The sequence below is a fragment of the Chelonoidis abingdonii genome, chromosome 2 (genome assembly GCF_003597395.2).
Source record: "Chelonoidis abingdonii isolate Lonesome George chromosome 2, CheloAbing_2.0, whole genome shotgun sequence".
Lineage (NCBI taxonomy): Eukaryota > Metazoa > Chordata > Testudines > Testudinidae > Chelonoidis > Chelonoidis abingdonii.
This window is the reverse complement of record NC_133770.1, coordinates 216,553,328-216,573,732: the sequence shown is the minus strand read 5'-3', so window position 1 is coordinate 216,573,732 and position 20,405 is coordinate 216,553,328. Positions and strand designations below refer to the sequence as shown.

Sequence of the window (20,405 nt, the reverse complement as noted above, 5' to 3'; positions counted from 1 at the left end):
GTATTCACCCACGAAAGCTCACGCTCCAAAACGTCTGTTAGTCTATAAGGTGCCACAGGATTCTCTGCTGCTTTTACAGATCCAGACTAACACGGCTACCCCTCTGATACCTGACAGGTGAGACAACACAATGAAGCAGCCACCTCAAGTGAGCATGTCCTAAGTGCAATCCTATTTGTGTTCCTTATCATCCACATACTCCTCACCCCATGTCCCAAAGTCAGTTTTTTAACACTCCTGTTCTCTATTCAATCTAGGGTTGCCAATTGTCTAATCGCAGAAAACTGAACACCCCTGCCCAGCCCCCTGCCCATTCCCCGAGGCCCTGCTCCTGCTCACTCCATCCCCTCTCCCTCCATTACTCTCCCCCCCACCCTCTCTCACTCATTTTCACTGAGCTGGGGCAAGGGGTTGCAGTGTGGGAGCGGTTGGGGACACAGCTGTGGGTGCGGCCTCCCAGGTAGGGCCAGAAATGAGGGGTTTGGGGTGCAGGAAGGGGGCTCTAGGCTGGGGCCAACGGATTCGGAATACGGGAGGGGGCTCCAGGCTGAGGCAGGAGGTTGGGGTGTTGAAGGGGGTACGGGCTCTGGGCTGGCGGCGAAGGCTCTGAGGTGGGGCCAGAAATGAGGGGTTCAGGGTGCAGGAGGGGGGTCTGGGCTGGGGCAGGGGTGCAGGAGGAGGTGGGGAGGTGCAGGCTCCATGCAGCTCCCAGGAAGCAGCTGGCATGTTCCTGCAGCTCCTAGGGAAGGGCAGCTACAGGGGTTCTGTGCCCTGCCCCCACCCACAGACACCGCCCCTGCCGCTCCCATTGGCCACGGTTCCCTGGGTCTGGCTGAACTCTAGCTTCCCACTCAGCCACTCCCTGATCCTTGCTGCAATTCTCTTTTTAGGAGTTTCCCCACCAGTCTTCCTCTTTGCACCTCTCTCCATACACAGTTACAGCCAGCTGTAGCAGCAACCTCCAGCACCCATCCACCCATCCCCTCCGCCCCAGCAGCTCCTCTGCTTGAACAGTCCCAGTGGAGAGCATATCAAAGCTCCATCTCTGACCCCACAGTTCACTTATTTAGAAGCCTAATCCAGCTCTCAAGTGGAGTATGATGTATATGATTTTCAGACAACTGTTTTTCAGTGAAGTAATACGATTCAGAAAGTCAGATCATGGCAAGCAAGTACTGCCTTTTTAAAAGGCAAGCCATTTGTCCCATTCAACAAGCCAATATTTCCAAAGAAAATTCAAATTTGAGAATATAAAAGAAATTTCAGTTGTCCTCTCTCACTCCTCCTCAGACTTTTAGTACAGATCTGTGGCACTTTTGTACAATTTTACAAGTATTTAACACATATGAATTAAATAAGACAAAATGTTTAAACACCTGAATATACTTTTTAAGATAAATTTCATCTATACCCAAAGATGAACAGGACTGAAAATGATTTCAGAGCATTTTGCATAGTATTAAATAACTAACCAGGTATTTAACTTTAGTTCTCATGAACAATCATTCTTAAAAATATGAAAAAATTCCTTCATCTTGCACGAAAAAAATAAAATGGAAGCAAAGCTGTTCTAGAGCAATTCTTGCCAAGTTACTACGTCTCCTTCAACTCAAACCTACTTTACTTTCAGTATGTGAAAGCCTCTCTACACTGTATAATATATGCATAATAAGGAAAGTATCTACTTTGGAGAATGCACTAACAGCTGCCTGTTTTGTCTACAGCCACATGCAAAGGGCTGGCTTTGTGCTGCTTCCCATTCACATGAATGGAAGGAAGTTAGGAAGCGCGTCATCCAGCACGTTCACACAAGATGGTGTATCATATACAATTTTACAATTAGTCTTTTTGCTGCCAGAATCAGTTATGTAATTCTGGTTCAAAACAATTCATACTGCTTAAAGAATCACGCCCTAAGAAATTCAACATTTAGGCTGTGCTTCCTTCCTACTACATTTTTATGATTTGTATTACCATAAAGTCTAGGAGCTTTAGTCATGGACCAGGACCCCACTGTATTAGGTAAATCAATTTTTTTACTTTGAATTGTAACAAACTTGGAACCTCAAATGATCCTGCATTCAGGGAATGTAGTTTCAATGATCATCCCCTGAATAACAGTGAAAAAACTTAAAGAGAAAAAGACAATCCTGTACTCAGTATGTAAAAACACTTGCCTGTGCTAAAAGAAATACACGATGAACACTATTGTAGGGGAGTTCAATTACCGCTCTATAAAGACTTCATTCCCATAGGCAGACAGATTCTACAAAGAATTTAAGAATTTAATGTATTTTATCCCTCAGAGATTTTTCCCCTGTAGATGAGGGAGATGGTGTGTGGAGAAAAAGTAGAAACATTTCTCACATATTTGTGCACAATAATCCTACACATAGTAACAAATGGCATAATGTTTATTGAAACATACATCCCTGGATTTTATTAGCCAGCCAGTATGATTCAGCCAAACTAAACTCTGTGTAATTATGTAGAAGTAACATAGTACTAAAGATTCCAGTGAAAACACCCAATAAATGACACTAGCTAAACTGGTAACCTCAAGAAGACTATTTTGCCTTACAAAATAGATCATGACAGAATTCGCTGAGGAGCCATCTTGGTCACTCAGACCAACAGGAAAACAAAACTACTTTCTCTCTTTTCATAAGATCTCAAAATGCTTTACAAATATTAATTGATGACATGAAATGCAATTAATAAGGTAAGAAACACCATATTTTAACAAAAGAGAATGCTACTGCAGAGAAATTGAGAAGTCAGACAGACAGCAAGGAACAGAACCCAGATCTCATGACCCCCAGCCTTAATCACAATATGATCCTCCCTCAAATACAGCAAGAGAGACATGTTGCCATGAAAAATTTTCAATTTATTTTTTTTTTAAAGCTCATAAAAGATATCACTGCACATAAATTTACTGCTGCTGTCCATCCACCACTAACTTTTTTATATTTTAAGTCCACAGATCCTAAACAAAGAGCACTCCACTAGGAAGAGTGGCCACCCTCACCCCATACCTGATCCTGCCACCAATGCGGACCAGTGGTTTTGAACAGATAGGTGACACAGAACCTCCTGAGACCACTGATGGTTTGGCATCAGTATCCCTCTCAAAAAAGTATTTTATACAAAATTACTTTTACATCTCTGGTGTAGTTGAGATTGCAATAATCATCCTGACAGGTAAAGGAGTAAAACAAGAAAGGCAAAAGTTATACTTAAAACGCTTCAGCAACATTGCTGCACCACTACAGCAGCAGGCATACGTAATTCACCTCCTCAAGAGGCAATATAACTCTTCTGTCAATCTAGCACTGTCTACATGAGGACTTAGGTCAGCTTAACTACACCACTCAGGGATGTGGATTTTTCACACCCCTGACTGATGTAGTTAAACTGATCTAATTTTATCATGTAGACCAGGCCTAAGAAAGTAATATTGCCTTGGGACACAAAAAGCATCAAGAGAATGATGTTAAGTGCAGGAGTGCAGTGCAGAAAATAAAATGCATCTGACCCCCAAAAATATGGAAGCGATTAATAGATGTAGTGGTATAGAATCACAGTATATTAGGATTGGAAGGGACCTCAGGAAGTCAACTAGTCCAACCCTCTGCTCAAAGCAGGACCAATCCCCAAGCAGATTTTTGCTCCAGATCCCTAAATGGCCCCCTCAAGTATTGAACTCACAATCCTGGGTTTAGCAGGCAAATGCTCAAACCTCTGAACTTAGTAGTTAACAAAAAACAGTCATATTCTAAATTAAATTACCTCTGCTTCCACATCCACGTTCTGTTTCAGAAGTAATTTCAAAATGTCGACATGTCCATTCTGACTGGCTGCTTGCATAGCTGTGTGTCCAGCACACTGCCCATTCACCTGAAAGTATATTAAGAATGCAAAGTTGACTTACAGTGTACATCAATATTTACACATACATATCAGATATTTAATACCAATAATATTAGCAAATATCTATGCTCTAAAAACCATTTACTGTGAAACTTTCATTTTACCTGCACTCTGCCTACTAAATCATCTCCATCAGGGCTAACATACCAAACATCTAAGCAGCTTTCAAATAGAGAAAGAAAGAGAGGGGACCATATTTGGGGACAGTACAATCTATTAGGTCTTTTCCAAGTTTAATTTTAAATTGCTAGCCTGAAGATTTTAGTCAGGCTGCTGCAAAGGTGGACTTTGAAGAGAATCAGGTTTCTTGGAACAGAATCAGCTGTGTTCTGCAGAATTTATTTTTCCCCTAATTTATGGTAGGGGACTTACAGCCATGACGTACACTCCTTTTTATTGTTTGTATAAATCTGAATTAATTTAAAATTCAAATTAACGTTTAAGGCCAATGATGTCCAACCTTTGGACCTCAAAAGCAAATGTACTAAAAAGAAAATATGTATTTGATTGGGAACTGAAATACATTCTGAACCAAGCTAAGCCCTATGATTCTGAAGTGTTTTGACAATAGGGAGGAGGAAGAAGCTTCTCCACTGTGCTGCAAGAACATCAGGAAGAACAAGCTAGCAGCTCGATTTGCTCAGCAGTCTAGGGAAGTGCCTAGATGAGGATGGTTCTCTCTACCACACAAAGCCACCCAGATGATAAAAGAAGTTAAGGACTGCCACCATTTATGACTACTCAATTCTCTACCTCAGCCCTACTTAGAATAGCTTGAAGGCTGCTCTAATTCATGCCATATGGTACAAAAAAATATGTTCGCTGTGAATGGCTGCAATACAGTGGCTTCTAGCCCCTCCCCTACCTCCAGATGCTGTGGAAGAGAGGCACAGGTGCCAGCTATGCCAGCTCTCTGCACACAGAGGATTCATCCATGCAAGGGGAATCCCTAGCAGAGGATTTGGGATTTCTTGTATTTCCTGTGCATTAGAAGTCACTCAAAAAGAGACACTCACATCCACATCCGGTCTCTTTAGCAAATCTTCCACTTTAGCTACATCTCCATTAGCAGCAGCTTTAACAAGTTCTTCATTGAGGTCCCCAGATTCTTGTGTTTCAAACAGTTTCTTCAAAAGTTGGGACAATCTCTCTACAGATATCAAACAAAGCATGTAAGATCACAACTCCAAACAGAGAACAACAAATTTGGCTGTTTTTCCTATCTGAAGAGACTTACAGAAGTAGTCATTCAGTTTATCACTTAGTACACCACCTCAACACTACAAAGCTCTAACTCACTGACATCAGTTTCTCATTAGTTCAGAAACTTCAAATTTACTCAAAGATGACCAGTTTCACTCTACAGTTAGGATTCCTGCCTGAGTGGTTTTGACAAGACTGAGGGGAAAAACAACTGAGGAGAGTAGGCAGTTTTTCAAAGGGCACTATTAAGGGCCCAAAAGCAAGCTATTCCGATGGGTAGGAAAGATAGAAAATGTGGCAAAAGACCACCTTGGCTTAACCATGAGATCTTGCACGATCTAAAAAATAAAAAGAAGAAATAAAAAAATGGAAATTAGGGCAAATTACAAAAGATGAATATAGGCAAACAACACAGGAATGCAGAGGCAAGATTAGAAATGCAAAAGCACAAAATGAGCTCAAACTAGCTACAGGAAAAAAGGGAAACGAGAAGATTTTTTATCAATATATTAGAAGAAAGAGGAAGACCAAGGACAGGGCAGGCCCACTGCTCAGTGAGGAGGGAGAAACAGTAACAGGGAACTTGGAAATGACAGAGATGCTCATTGACTTCTTTGTTTTGGTCTTCACCGAGAAGCCTGAAGGAATGCCTAACATAGTGAATGCTAATAGGAAGGGGGCAAGTTTGGAAGATAAAATTAAAAAAAAAAACAAGTTAAAAATCACTTAGAAAAGTTAGATGCCGGCAAGTCACCAGGGCCTGATGAAATGCATCCTAGAATACTCAAGGAGCTAATAGAGGCGGTATCTGAGCCTCTAGCTACTATCTTTGGAAAATCATGGGAGACGGGAGAGATTCCAGAAGACTGGAAAAGGGCAAATATAGTGCCCATCCATGAAAAGGGAAATAAAAACAACCCAGGGAACTACAGACCAGTTAGTTTAACTTCTGTGCCAGGGAAGACAATGGAGCAAGTAATAAAGGAAATCATCTGTAAACATTTGGAAGGTGGTAAGGTGATAGGGAATAGCCAGCATGGATTTGTAAAGAACAAATCATGTCAAACCAATCTGATAGCTTTCTTGGATAGGATAACGAGTCTTGTGGATAAAGGAAAAGTGGTGGATGTGGTATACCTAGACTTTAGTATGGCATTTGATATGGTCTTGCATGATATTCTTATCAATAAACTAGGCAAATACAACTTAGATGGGGCTACTACAAGGTGGGTGCGTAACTGGCTGGATAACCGTACTCAGAGAGTAGTTATTAATGGTTCCCAATCCTGCTGGAAAGGTATAACAAGTGGGGCTCCGCAGGGGTCTGTTTTGGGACCAGCTCTGTTCAATATCATTCAACGACTTAGATGTCGTCATAGAAAGTACAACGTATTAAAGTACTGGCAGATGATACCTAAACTGGGAGGAACAACTGATTTGGAGGATAGGGTCACAATTCAAATGATTCTGGACATTGGAGAAATGGTCTGAGGCAAACGGGATGAGTTAATAAAGACATATGCAAAACGCTCACTTAGGGAAGGAACAATCATTTTCACACAGAATGGGAAGAGACTGTCTAGGGAAAAGAGTACGGCAGAAAGGAATTAGGGGTTCATAGTGAGACCACAAGTAATTGATAACAGTGGTGATTGTTGCAAAAAAGCAAAACATGCATTGATGCTTAACAGGATGTGTTTGTGAGCAGGCATGAGAAATCATTCTTCCGGCCTCTTCACTCTGCCGCTGGTTAGGGCCTCAACCGGAAGTATTGCATCCAGTTCTGGGCCCACTTCAAGAAAGATGTGGAGAAATTGGAGCAGGTTCGCGAGGGGAGCAACAAGAATGATTAATGGTCTTGAGAACATGACCTATGAAGGAAGGCTGAAAGAACTGGGTTTGTTTAGTTTGGAAAAGAGAAGACTGAGAGGGGACATGATAGCAGTTTTCAAGTATCTAAAAGGGTGTCATAAGGAGGAGGGAGAAAACTTGTTCATCTTACCTCTAAAGATAAAACAAGAAGCAATGGGCTTAAACTGCAGCAAGGGAGGTTTAAGTTGGATATTAGGAAAAACTTCCTAACTGTCAGGGCGGTTAAATACTGGAATAAACTGCCTAGGGAGGTTGCAGAATCTCCATCTCTAGAGATATTTAAGAGTAGGTTAGATAAATGTCTATCCTTTGGTCCTGCCATGAGGGCAGGAGCCTGGACTTGATGACCTCTTGAGGTCCCTTCCAGCCCTACAATCTATAAATAGATGGGACTGAAACAGGAAAAATGTTACAGATTTACAGGCTGGTATATTGACTTTCTGCTTTTTCAGAGGAAGTTAATTAAAAATACAGACTTTCCTCGAGGGCTTTACACACAAAGTGACGTGCCAGTCGTATAGTTCATCTTACAGCTACTGCAGCATAACTGTATCTCTCACAGGAAATTCATATGTATTAGGGAAATTTAACTTAGCATTCAACAACAGGAGACAATGGGAAAAAGTATGAGCGCTACCCAGAATGTTTTTGTGGCACCAAAGCCAAATATGACGAGCAAAGGAGACTCAAGGCATGCCCAAAGAGGAAAGCAAAAGTTTAATAATAAAAAAGTTTCTCAGGAGTCCACCTCAAAATAAAGAACAGTATGAAGAAGATAGATTGGGTATGTCTATTCTTCCTGCCTCATAATTAAGGTTAAAATTGTGTCACGGTTATTTTTAGTAAAAGTCACAGACACGTCATGGGAAATAAACAAAAATTCACAGACCTGTCTGTGACTTTTACTTTAAAAAAAAAAAGGGGGGGGGGGCGTAACTATGGGGGAAAGGGGACTAACAGCTCCAGCCCTCTTCCAGGGTACCAGGTTGAAGCTGAAAACGTCATGGAGGTCTCTGAAAGTCACAGAATCCATTTTACATCTTTACCTCTCTCCCACCTATCACCTCTTGATTGTAAGCTTTGGGAGCAGAGAATATTATACATGTTTGCAGTGCCTAGCACAATGGGACTCCAATCCTGACCCTGGGCCTTTAGGCACTATTTCTTTGTATTCTGATAAACAGTGCTTTAGATTTTTAGCAAACAGAGGTGAAGATTACACTCTTTTTGAGAAGCAGATTATCCCACATCTGCCTACTATAGGATTCCTTGTACTTTCCTCTGAAGCAAGATACTGGACTAGATGGACAACAGGGTACGATCCAGCATGGAAATTCTTTTGCAATAGGAGTTTTCCCCAGCCATCAGTAGGAACTACATTCCTAGAGATTATTATTCTTGCTTCATATAGGCGTCATACCAATATTTATCAACAATTTTTTAAGTTTACACAATTTTATTTACCAAAACCACACATTCCTAAATAGTACGCACACTTACCACCAGATGCATTGCTTATAGCTGATCCTGCTGATGCCACCTTTGAGACAGCTGCTGGATTGTATGTCCAAGAGGTCCCACAAACCTCTACCTTTAAGTCACTGTCTGAATAAATCTGTTGGACCCGGCCAACTTTACCTAAAGTCTGTATCGAGGACAAGGAAAAGACCAAGTAAAGATATTTAGATGTTAACATATTACAGCATATGGGCAGTTTTATAAAGTAAAAGGGTTTTTGAAACCCCACTTTAATATCAGTAACACCTTTACCTTAATTCTAACAGGCTGAGTTATAGGCTAGGCAGATTGTTAAACTGAGTCTATGCTGCAGTTAAGTAGGGCTTTCCACAGAATTATACTAGCTCAACATAGCTAATTCAACTGAAAGGTATTTTTTTCCCTAGTCTACACAAGGCCCAACTGTCACCCCAATTCCAATAATTTGAAGGTTCAACCATTTCCAAGTGTAATTAAAAATACCACAGCAGCATACCATTGTGTACACACACATACTTACAGGGAGCATTGCTTCAGCCCATTCTCCATGACCTCTTTGAAGAAGCTTGATTCGTTCTAAATCATAACAAACTTGGACAAGGTCACCCACTTGAAACTGTGAGGTACCTCCTTCTGCACCTTGAGCAGCATCTCCACTTCGGACAACATTGGCTTTGGTGAGAACAGCTGGATTAAATGTCCACCTAGAAAATAATGTATTTCAAACTAATGATATTTTCTTTTTTAATATAAAAAGTGGGGGCTATATTTGAAAAGGTTACATGTTGCCTTAAGTTGAGCCCAGAAATGTGTGTGATTGGACAGTATGGCTTAGCTGCTGGTTAATCACTTTCCCCATAAATTTCCACTTAGTTTACCAGCAGGTGGCTGCAAAGGTAATCTTCTGAGAGGCGCACCTGAAGCAGTCAGAACGTTCCCATGGTTTGTTCTTGCAGCCTGAGGGGAAAAGCTGCCAGTCATATAATGGCAGCTGTGTAGTGACTGGGTTTTGGTTTGTTTGCTTGTGGGGAGGATGGACTCATCACCTAGAGTAGGGATTACTGGCCTGAGAGTCTGGCATTCTTCTCAAAATATAGTAAGGAAAGGGAAGGATCCAGGATAACTGATAAGGATGGATTGCTCTGGCAAGAATTGATAGGGAAAGGAGAGGGCTTGGAATCTAAATACAGGGTTTTCTTCTTTCCTGAGAAGATGAGGTTCGACAGATAGGAAAATGCTGTTTCAAGTAGATGTATGGCCTGCAGACAGACATTTGGTTAAACTATTTTGATTTGTACCATGCAACGTATTGGTTTGTGTGCACTTAGGTTTTTTTATGCTAATTTATATTCACTTAAAAAAACAGCACGACTAAGGGCATGGCTACACTTGTGAGTCTGAGCGCATTAAAGCAGCCCAATGCACTCTAACTCACAACCCATCCACGCTGGCAAGGCACGTAGAGAGCTCTGACTCTGTAGCTAGAGCACTCCTGGTAATCCACCTTGGCAATGGAATGTTTGATGCGCCCCCGCTGGAGCGCCGCGGTGCCAGTGTGGATGCCCTGGTCTGTTAATGCGCTCCGATCGGCCTCCAGAAGTGCCCCACAGTGTCTATTCTAGCCACTCTGGTCATCAGTTTGAACTCCACTGCCCTGCCCTCAGGTGACCAACCAACCATCAGACCTGCCCTTTAAATTCTCTGGGAATTTTGGAAATCCCCTTCCTCTTTGCTCAGCCAGGCGTGGAGTGCTCTCAGTAAATCTTTCCAGGTGACTATGCCCCCACGCGCCAAGCGATCCCCAGTATGGAGCAATGGCGAGGTGCTAGACCTCAGTGTTTGGGAGGAGGAAGCTGTCCAGTCCCAGCTGCACTACAACCTTAGGAATTACAATACTTTCGAGCAGAGATCAAGGGACATGATGGAAAGGGGCCATGACCAGGAAACGCAGCAGTGCAGGGTTAAAGTGAAGGAGCTGCGGAATGCCTACGGCAAAGCCTGCAAGGCAAACAGCTGCTCCGGTGCTGTGCCTATGACCTGTAATTTTTACAAAGAGCGGAACGCGACACTTGGGGGGTAACCCCATCTCCACTCTGAGTACCACTATGGATACTTCAGAGCCCAATCCAACAAGGCAGGAGGAGGAGGAGCAGCAGCAAAGTGGGAGCGAGGGTGCTGAGGAGGAGGAAGACACCCCAGCATCCCTAGATGCGTGCAGCCAGGACCTGTTCTCAAGCAAGGAGGAAGGTAGCCAGTTGCAGCGGCCGGTGCATGGGGAAGGACAAATACCAGAGGAGGTTCCCGGTAAGCGGCTTTTATTTTGGGAAAGAAGTTATTCAGTGCGGGGTCTTGGGGCGAGGAGGGTTAAGGCTGCATGCCTGCCTAGATGCGGAATAGGGCGTTGATGTGCTCTCTCACATCGCGGTAATCTGCCTTAGTGATCTCTTCAAAGGTATCAGCCACAACTTGGGCAATAAACTTGCGCAGGTTTCGTGAGAGAGCCACGGTGGTCCTTGTCCCACTCAGGCTAACTTGTCTGCGCCATTGTGTCGTGAGGGGCGGGGGGGACCACCACTGCTGCACACAGGCAAACCGCATATGGGCCAGGGCGGAAGCCGCATTGCAGTAGAAGACCCTCCCTTGCTTCCTAGGTCACCCTCAGCAGTGAGATTTCTTCCAGAACAAACTCTTATGGAAAATGTGGGGACAGTGTTCAGTATAGGTGGCCCCTGCAGTTGTTGGCTCTCCCCAAAGCACAGAAACCCAGAGGACAGTACAGCCATGAAAGAATCAGTCTCCCTTGACCCTGCTTACTCATCATTTTGGGGCTCCCATGGGTTATGTGCCTTGGGACGGGCAAATTGTGTTATTGTGTAGGCTGTTCTTGCCCTCCTTAAGTAAGGGGGAATCATCACTCTGTCTGGTGTGAACAATGCTGCCTCTGTTAAGTGTTGCATTTTGCCTTTACAGATGCAACCTTGAGATCTCAGCTGTCCGTGTTATCACCGGCCGAGAGGCTACAAAGAATCAGGAAGAGGCCACGTAGAAGCAAAGAGGACATGCTGCAATGAAAATCAAAAAATTCCAGAAGTGGCAGGAGAACGAAAGGAGGATCTGCCAGCAGAATGCAGGTCGCCGGCATCAAAGCACGGAGCGGCTGATAAGCATCATGGAGTGCCAAGTGGACTCGATCTAGGCGCTCGTAGCCATGCAAGCAGAGCACTACTGCGCCCACCCTCCACCTGCAGCCCTTGTCCCAAAACTCTTTCCCTTGTGACCCCACGTCACCTCCAACCCACTTTCCCCAACATCCGGGTTCTTATCACCACCAGCTACCTCCAACACCTGTAGCTTCACCACCCAGCCCTGAAAACTACAACCTACCCACTACACTCAACCCCTATTACCACGCAGTATAGCCATCCTGAAGTGCAGCAGCCATTGCACAGCACTCCAAACAGGAAGGCTGAGTATGGTAACAGGACATATGTAACTCTGTGATTGTACCATTCCCCACCCCACCACTTTGCCCCCTCTGTTTCCCAAGCAGTTGTGTTTCTTTTCAATAAATGGATTTTTTTGCTTTGAAAACATTCTTTATTATTTTATGAAGTAAAAGATGCCTTAGCCCAGGAAAGCAACACGTACTGCAAGTCAGTGTATCATACGTAGCAAACACAGATTCCTACTAACACTGGAACCACTGCTCTTCACTCCCATGCAGTGCACCAGACATTACTGGTGGCTTTCAGCCTCAAATTGCTTCCTCATGGCATCCCTAGTCCTTGCAGCTCCGCGCTTTAACAGTCCTGCTCTCTGTTCAAATTCAGCATCCAGGTGTTGTACCTCTGAGTTCCATGCCTGAGTCAATCTTTCACCTTTCTCTTCACAAATGTTGTGGAGGGTACAGCACACAGATATGAACGCAGGGATGCTGTTATTGGCCAGGTCCAGCTTCCCACACAGAGCGTGCCAGCGGCTCTTTAAATGGCCAAAAGCACACTCCACAGTCATTCTGCACCAGCTCAGCCTGTTGAACTGCTCCTTGCTGCTGTCAAGGCTCCCTGTGTAGGGTTTCATGAGCCACAGCATTAAAGGGTAAGTAGGGTCTCCAAGGATCAAAACGGACATTTTGACTTCCCCTACGGTGATCTTCTGGTCTGGGAAAAAAAGTCCTGGCTTGCAGCTTTCTGAACAGGCCAGTGTTCCGAAAGATGCATGCACCATGCACTTTTCCGGGCCAGCCTGAGTTAATATCAATGAAACACCCACGGTGATCCACAAGCACTTGAAGAACCATAGAGAAATAGCCCTTCTGATTAACATACTCAGAGGCTAGGTGGCTGGTGGCAGAATTGGAATGTGTGTCCCATCTATCGCCCCTCCGCAGTTAGGAAAACCCATTTGTGCAAAGCCTGTCACAATGTCATGCACGTTACCCAGAGTCACGGATGCGATTAATGGCCCTGCAAACTTGCATCAACATGATTCCAATGGTCGACTTCCCCACTCCAAACTGGTTAGTGACCGATCAGTAGCTATCTGGAGTTGTCAGCTTCCAAACTGCAATAGCCACCCGCTTCTCCACCATCAAGGCAGCTTTCAATCTCGTGTCCTTGCGCTGCAGGGTGGGGGCGAGCTCATCACACAGTCCCATGAAAGCGGCTTTTCTCATCCGAATGTTCTGCAGCCACCGCTCGTCATCCCAGACTTGCACGACAATGTGATCCCACCACTCAGTGCTTGTTTCCCGAGCCCAAAAACGCCGTTCCATGGTGGTGAGCAAGTCTGTGAATGCCACAAGCAATCTTGTGTTGTATGCATTACTCAAGTCGATATCATCAGAGTCCTCACTGTCGCTTTGGATCTTAAGGAATAACGACTGCCAAACGTGATGTGCTGGCAAGACTCATCAGCATATTCCTCACAGTTCGGGCACAGAGTGCGCAGTACAAAAAACATTGAAAGATGGTGCCAATTGTGGATAGAAGCAGAGGGACTGCTAAGATGCGAACCAATGCATCACAGGGCATTGGGACAGGACCCAGAAGGTCCCGCACCCTCCCCACAAGACACAGCACCAGAATGGGAAGAGATGCTCTGTGGGACAGATGCCCACAATGCACCGATCCCAATGCCACTGCAAGTGCCGCAAATGTAGCCACGCCAGTGTGCTTGCAGCTGTCAGCGTGGACAGACTGCAGTGCTTTCCCTACTGCGCTCTATGAAGACTGGTTTAACTCAAAGAGCTCAACATTTGCAAGTGTAGCCATGCCCTAAGAGAAACATGTGCGCCCAGAGCTATTTTTCTGCAGATATTCTGTGTGTGTCTAGTATCACAGCCCCAGTAACCAAAAGCAGATTTTGTAATCAAACTGTTGCTTAAAAGGTTACTATGGTAGGGAATGAATTTGTTCTCAATCAAGTGCCTGATACAGGGGTCAGCAACCTTTCAGAAGTAGTGTGCCGAGTCTTCATTTATTCACTTTAATTTAAGGTTTCACATGCCAGTAATACATTAATGTTTTTAGAAGGTCTCTTTCCAGAAGTCTATAATATATAACTAAACTATTGTTGTATGTCAAGTAAATAAGGTTTTTAAAACATTTAAGAAGCTTCATTTAAAATTAAATTAAAATGCAGAGCCCCCTGGACCAGTGGGTAGGACCCGGGCAGCGTGAGTGCCGCAGAAAATCAGCTTGTGTGACGCCTTCGGCATGCGTACCATAGGTTTCCTACCCCTGGCCTAACACTTTTGAGCACTATACAATTCTCTTTCGAGTCACTTTTGTTTTAGACATATGGAGCTCTCTTATTTTGGTGAAATACAAAGATTACCAATATATGTGTTTGTGTAAGAAGCCTCTATATTTCAATGAACAAGTTACAGGCTGCCTTTTAATATCATCACACAAAGTATATGATGGGATGTTATACAGGATGGGATGAGTTAGTGCAGAGAATTCTTTCCTGGGTGCTGGCTGGTGAGTCTTGCCCACATGCTCAGGGTTTAGCTGATGGCCATATTTGGGGTCGGGAAGAAATTTTCCTCCGGGACAGATTGGCAGAGGTCCTGGAGGTTTTTCGCCTTCCTCTGCAGCGTAGGGCATGGGTCACTTGCTGGAGGATTCTTTGCAGCTTGAGGTCTTCAAACCACAATTTGAAGACTTCAATAACTCAGACATAGGTTAGGGGTTGGTTATAGAAGTGGATGGGTAGGATTCTGTGGCCTGCTTTGTGCAGGAGATCAGACTAGATGATCATAATGGTCCCTTCTGACCTTAAAGTCTATGAGTATATCTTCTAAGAAATCATGAGACTGGAGGACTTACATCATTTCTCCCTACAACTAAATGGTTTGCTGAAAGACAGCTGCCTAGAAGTTAAGATAATTTATTAAAAACAAAATCCAAATAGCTATTGTAACTTAATATTGTGACATTGCATTCTATACGATTTTATGAAAATATGCTGATGAACGTGAATATAATGTAACTAAAATATGTTCATGCAAAAGGTCTCTTGTAAGGTATCATTATCTTACAAGAGGCCTATTATAATCTACTAAGTGTGGTTATCCTATTTACATAAATGTATCACTCTTGTTTCTTGTTCAGATACAAGATACATGAAATATAACTGTGAGGGCCTATTGTAATTATGGAAAATGTGGGCCATTAATGGTGGTTTGGAATCTTGATGGCTCCCATTAACCAAGACAATTGTCTGTAGATGTCTCTGTTTACTTGTAAGTATTCCTGTATACCTGTGTGCTGGCAAGTGGGTAATGAAGTCTTACAGTGACGTGACCATAGCACCTGAACTGGAATCCATCTTTAACCTGGTGCTTTTCCATTGCGTGGGAGGACTCCTCAGAAAGGCTAAAGATTCCCCCCTTGTGCCAAAGCTATGTAAGTGGGTGGAACAGCAAATGGGGCAGCCATCATGAGATCTCCCTTAGCTACCACCTGAGCTGGAACAAGGGCTGTACTGGGGAAAAGGATTGTGCCCAGACTAGGAAGGCGTCCAGTCTGTGAAAAACTTATTGAAATATCTCTGAGGGTGAGATTTTATCTGTATTCAGTTTTATTACTGTACTAGTCATAGGCTTGCATGTTTTATTTTATTTCATTTTGCTTGGTAATTCACTCTGTTCTGGAACCACTTACATCCTACTTTCTGTACTCAATAAAATCATGTTTTACTTATTAATTAACCCAGAGTATGTATTAATACTTGGAGGAGAGGGGCAAACAGCTGTGCATATCTCTCTATCAGTGTTATAGAGGGCGAACAATTTATAAGCTTTATACAGGGTAAAAAGGATTTATTTAGGGTTTGGAACCCATTGGGAGTTGGGCAACTGAGTGTTAAAGACAGGAACACTTCTTAAGCTGCTTTCAGTTTAAGCCTACAGCCGTTAGGGGATGTGGTTCAGACCTGGGTCTGGGTCTGCAGCAGGCTAGCAGGTCTGGCTCAAACCAGGCAGGGCACTGAAATCCCAAGCTGGGAGAGCAGGGAAAGCAGGGGCAGAAGTAGTCTTGGCACATCAGTTGGCAGCTCCCAGGCTGTTTCTGTGATCCAACCCATCACAAATGTAACTGAACAAACATATTTAGGTTGAGAAAAGTAACTGATCACTTTCAGCTACACATGATTTTCCTTCTGCTTTTGACTACATTAGCAAACTGGGAAGGCAATGCATGCTCACATATCAGAAAAGCAATATCCTCTAGAGTTAGCCATTTGTGATCAGAACCACTTACGCCTCACTCTCCTGTGTAAGAGCAGCATCTTCAGAAAGTAAGAACCTGTTCAAACCCAAGAAGCGATAAATTTGCAGCTTGGATTAACAATTTGGAAGAGAAACAAGGATACGAAGTACAAAGTACTACACTGAGCAGATGGACTCTGCTGTGAAATCGCATAACAATAAATCTAAGCATCTCAGAGCATATTTATTGTGCAAGGCTATTTATCTTTACGGATTTTGTTCCAAATATAAAACTGAGTAATTATAGAACATAGTATAGATATGTTGAAATTACTGGGAGTCTTAATTTGTTCTCCAGTGGTCACATTTGGCAATACGTATTACATATGAATCAAGGGATTGTCTTGTCTTCATGCTGGACAAAAGTATCACATTAACCTCTACTGTATGGTAGTACACTTGTTCTCAAAAAATGCTCCCTAAGGACACAGCCAAAAGAAATAAACAGATACACTACTCAAAGCTATATGCAATCATGGCTTGATGCTTAGTGCATGGAGCTGCGAAACATTCATACTGTGAAATTTTTGGAAGTAACCATTTTAATTAATTCTCTAAGTAATAACTGTAATAAATACCTTTATCTGACAGACAACATACATTAAAATAAAATGTAAAGGGTATTTTAGAAAAAAAAGACATCATAAACACTACAAATATTAAACTAAAGGCAGTTTAAAGGTGAGAATATGGCAAATAATCTCTTTCCCATCAAAACCTCTTACACGTGCTAGAAAAGTTTTTATCATTGGGCTCTAGTAGATGGGAACCCTTTATTACGCAAGCCAATGAGAAGACAAACTCTTATTTGGATGGTGAGATGTGGTGAGAACCAAAGAAGGGAAAAAAAAATTTCAGGCCCTGCAACTTGTGAAGTTAAAAGAAGTCTGTCAGAGGAAAATTTTGAGAATATATAACAAACCTGTTGCCGCTTGGATACTGTACTACTATGTCATGATCTTCGTCAATGCCACAAACTGTGCCAGTGGTGGTTAAGGTCTCGAACATGCCATCAGTCCATCCCCCATGCCCATGCTGCAAAGACTGTACAATTTCTAAATCGAGGTCAATGTTTACCAGATCACCAATCTGCAACCCACCAGGATTCCTGTTACCATTTTGCTCACCTGAAATTGAATCAAAGAAACAAGAACACTCAATATCCAAATCAACATCTGTAAGTGTAATAAAGGTAACTTCAAGAAGATAGCTAACGCCTGCCAAGTGCACAATTTTAAAGATGTGCTACTTCGCATGTTCCTTTCCCTCTTAGGTCAAGGTCTACTATATATATATAATGTAATACATTCTACACCAAACCTCCCTGGACCTTATCTCTTAACTCACCTACACTTCAAAAAGCAAAGACAGCCTGCAACTACTTTTGTAATAAAGTACATCTATATACCACCACACAGCTTAGATACTAGAGCGGTGAGTGTAGCGTACAGAATGTATATAGAATCTGTCATATATACTAGTTCATTAGCCTATTTGTTTATAAGTCGACCCCCCAAGATGGTTAGGTAAAAATAGCAAAAAATGTATGACCCTTTCATAAGTCGACCTTATTATTTCAGGAGTTGGCAAACTTTGGCTCCTGGCCATCAGGGTAAGCTGCTGGCGGGTCGGGATGTTTTGTTTACTTGGAACGTCTGCAGGAATGGTGCCCCTCAGGTCCCTGTGGCTGCGGTTCGCCGTTCCCAGCCAATGAGAGTTGCGGGACGTGACGCACCACTTCCCACAGCTCCCATTGGCTGGGAATGGCGAACCACAGCCACAGAGAGCTGAGGTGCTCCATGTCCACAGATGCTCTAGGTAAACAAAACAATAATGTATTAGATATTCAATTCAATGATTCCATAGAGTTTAAAATCATCAAATTTTGGTGCAGACCCGTTTATAAGCCGACTCCCGCTCTTTGATGCATCATTTTTTTACCCAAAATATTCGGCTTACGAACAAGCACATACAGTATATAGAATAGCTCACAACTTATGTAACAAAATAAGCCACTATGACTAATTATAGATATTTAGTTAGAAATGTGAATGCTGATTACTTCCTGTTTACGATCAAATCTGCAATATTGCATTAAAATGATGTTTAAACCATTCTACAATACTGTGCAGTTTCTTTTGCTATGAAGAGAAAAATGTGAACGCTGAACACATGCAAGCCAGAAACATTAACTAGACAGTCAGCTTTAACAACTTACCAGCTACATATTTGGTATACTGTTTGACATCAAACATCTCTCAGTTAAAACATATCAATTAAGATACCAATTATCATTGCAGCATTAAACATGATAATGCACAGAAATGCCACCATTCAAATCTCAATTATTTTGTGCATCCCGCTAAGGAACTTTGATTTACTTTGGGTCAGTTCTCAAACAAACACTGACTTGGGACACTAAAATGTTTCTATTTACTTAAAACTAACTATTCCTTTCCTTCTCCAACTCACCTAGCACAGGACAGTGGTCCCTGTAGAAAGAGCCTCCTTTGGCATCCTGAACACATTTCAGGTCAGACTAAAGAAAGATATTTAGACAACTTTAGTTTTAACAGAGTGAACTTGCAGGTTGGACATAAATCAGTGAAATCAGAACAGAAATACACTGAAACATCAGAGGCTGAAAAGCTCATGCATACAAAAATAAATGGTTTACACCAATTCTGAATGCAAAGAAAATTACAAATATTTTCCAAAATTGTAACCCATCTATTTCTACTATCTATTTCTTTAAGACAGGCCTGGGCATTGATAGGATTTGATAAATTTTACCCAGTATTATTAAATGCTTTAAATTTAATGCTCAAATTAATGCTTTTAAGATCTGATAAACTACAGTGACCAAGAGACATCATATTCATAATTGCTATTAGAATTGCAAAGAGAAGCTTTCAACTGTTTCACAATGTTACTTTTCTTTTTAAAAAAATCAATACAAGTAGAGGAAGAACACAAAATTAACACTACAGAAATCAGGAATGTCTGAATACCTTACTGGACATGATAGCCTTGCCTGTGCAGCATCAGCTTGGGTAAGGATTTGTCAGTGTTACCATTATAAAGCCTATACATTTTTTGTGTAAGATGTTTATGACATTCATTTTAACTTATTATAGAGGAGTAAAATTTGACTTCTAACTTCTGGGCCCTGGAGAATATCAGAAAAAGCAGAATAAAAGGTATTTTGGTTGCTTTCAGAATTCTATGTTTAACTAACATCAGATTTTTTTTTATTTAAGAAGTTCTACTGGCTATTTCTCCAAAAGGGCCTGTCCCATAATATGAAAAAAATTAAATGTGAAGAACAGCTACTGTATAAACCCAATTAAAAGTTCTCATAATTTCCTCTTCATTTAGCTTCTGCATATTCCCTAATCCCAATTGCTGCCATCTGGTGTTACTCTTTATGGAACACAATTCCCATCAGGCAAAGGTCATTCTATGTTTGAAGTGATGGGAAGAGAAAACTGATTGGGCAATGCAATTCAGACTATAGTAATGGGGGAGAGAGAACAAAAGAACAGGTGGTGGAAGATATACAAGCCAAACGTGCTTTCATAAAGGTCTTATCTCATTCTCCCACTTCCTCAGGTCTCTTGCAAAGAGAGATGAACTGAAATACATTCATGCCTCTCCTGATCCTTAAGATAGTGACAAATATAATGCTTACATCCCTTTAAACACACAATACCACCTCCTAGCCACTACTATCTCTAGGCACTAGAAACAGTATGATTTGAATCCTCCTCTCAAATAAATTCTCAGCTTCTTAAAGATATATGCCACTATTTAATAATGATATTACATATACATGCATGAGAAGAGATGCCAGTATAAACATACATTCATTTTTAAAACTGTGCACCAAATTTTATACTTCTACAGCTCTTCTGATACAGTACCAGTATAGATGAAGTATATTGTCAGTACAGACCATTTGTACTACACTGGGTCCATAAAAAGACTTGATTTTAAGATTTCATCTACTTTACTAGGATTTTACACACAGTAGTCTGTTTCAAACACTTGTGTTCTCAGCAAACTACAGTGTGTAACACAGCGGTTCTCAAACTTTTGTACTGGTGACCCCTTTCACATAGCAAGC

General features: G+C 42.2%; 1 protein-coding gene and 1 long non-coding RNA gene across 3 annotated transcripts in view; one reads left to right on the top strand and one right to left on the bottom strand.

Moving 5' to 3' along the window:
* The window catches only part of MIB1 (MIB E3 ubiquitin protein ligase 1), a 143,337-nt gene that overhangs the window by 82,979 nt on the left and 39,953 nt on the right, over positions 1 to 20,405 (bottom strand). Inside the window, exons 5-11 of one of the 2 annotated variants that reach the window (XM_032795804.2) lie at positions 18,752 to 18,818; positions 17,202 to 17,406; positions 16,272 to 16,316; positions 9,026 to 9,209; positions 8,509 to 8,653; positions 4,950 to 5,083; positions 3,793 to 3,900 (exon numbers count right to left, since the gene is read on the bottom strand). In XM_032795804.2, coding sequence (XP_032651695.1) covers positions 3,793 to 3,900; positions 4,950 to 5,083; positions 8,509 to 8,653; positions 9,026 to 9,209; positions 16,272 to 16,316; positions 17,202 to 17,406; positions 18,752 to 18,818 — 888 coding nt within the window. The remainder of the gene's footprint in view (positions 1 to 3,792; positions 3,901 to 4,949; positions 5,084 to 8,508; positions 8,654 to 9,025; positions 9,210 to 16,271; positions 16,317 to 17,201; positions 17,407 to 18,751; positions 18,819 to 20,405) is intronic. The other variant, XM_032795805.2, reaches the window with a different exon arrangement.
* Positions 1 to 20,405, top strand: part of LOC116833997 (uncharacterized) — a 49,314-nt gene that overhangs the window by 21,480 nt on the left and 7,429 nt on the right. Inside the window, exon 2 of the long non-coding RNA XR_004375844.2 lies at positions 19,243 to 19,332. This is a non-coding gene — a long non-coding RNA (uncharacterized LOC116833997). The remainder of the gene's footprint in view (positions 1 to 19,242; positions 19,333 to 20,405) is intronic.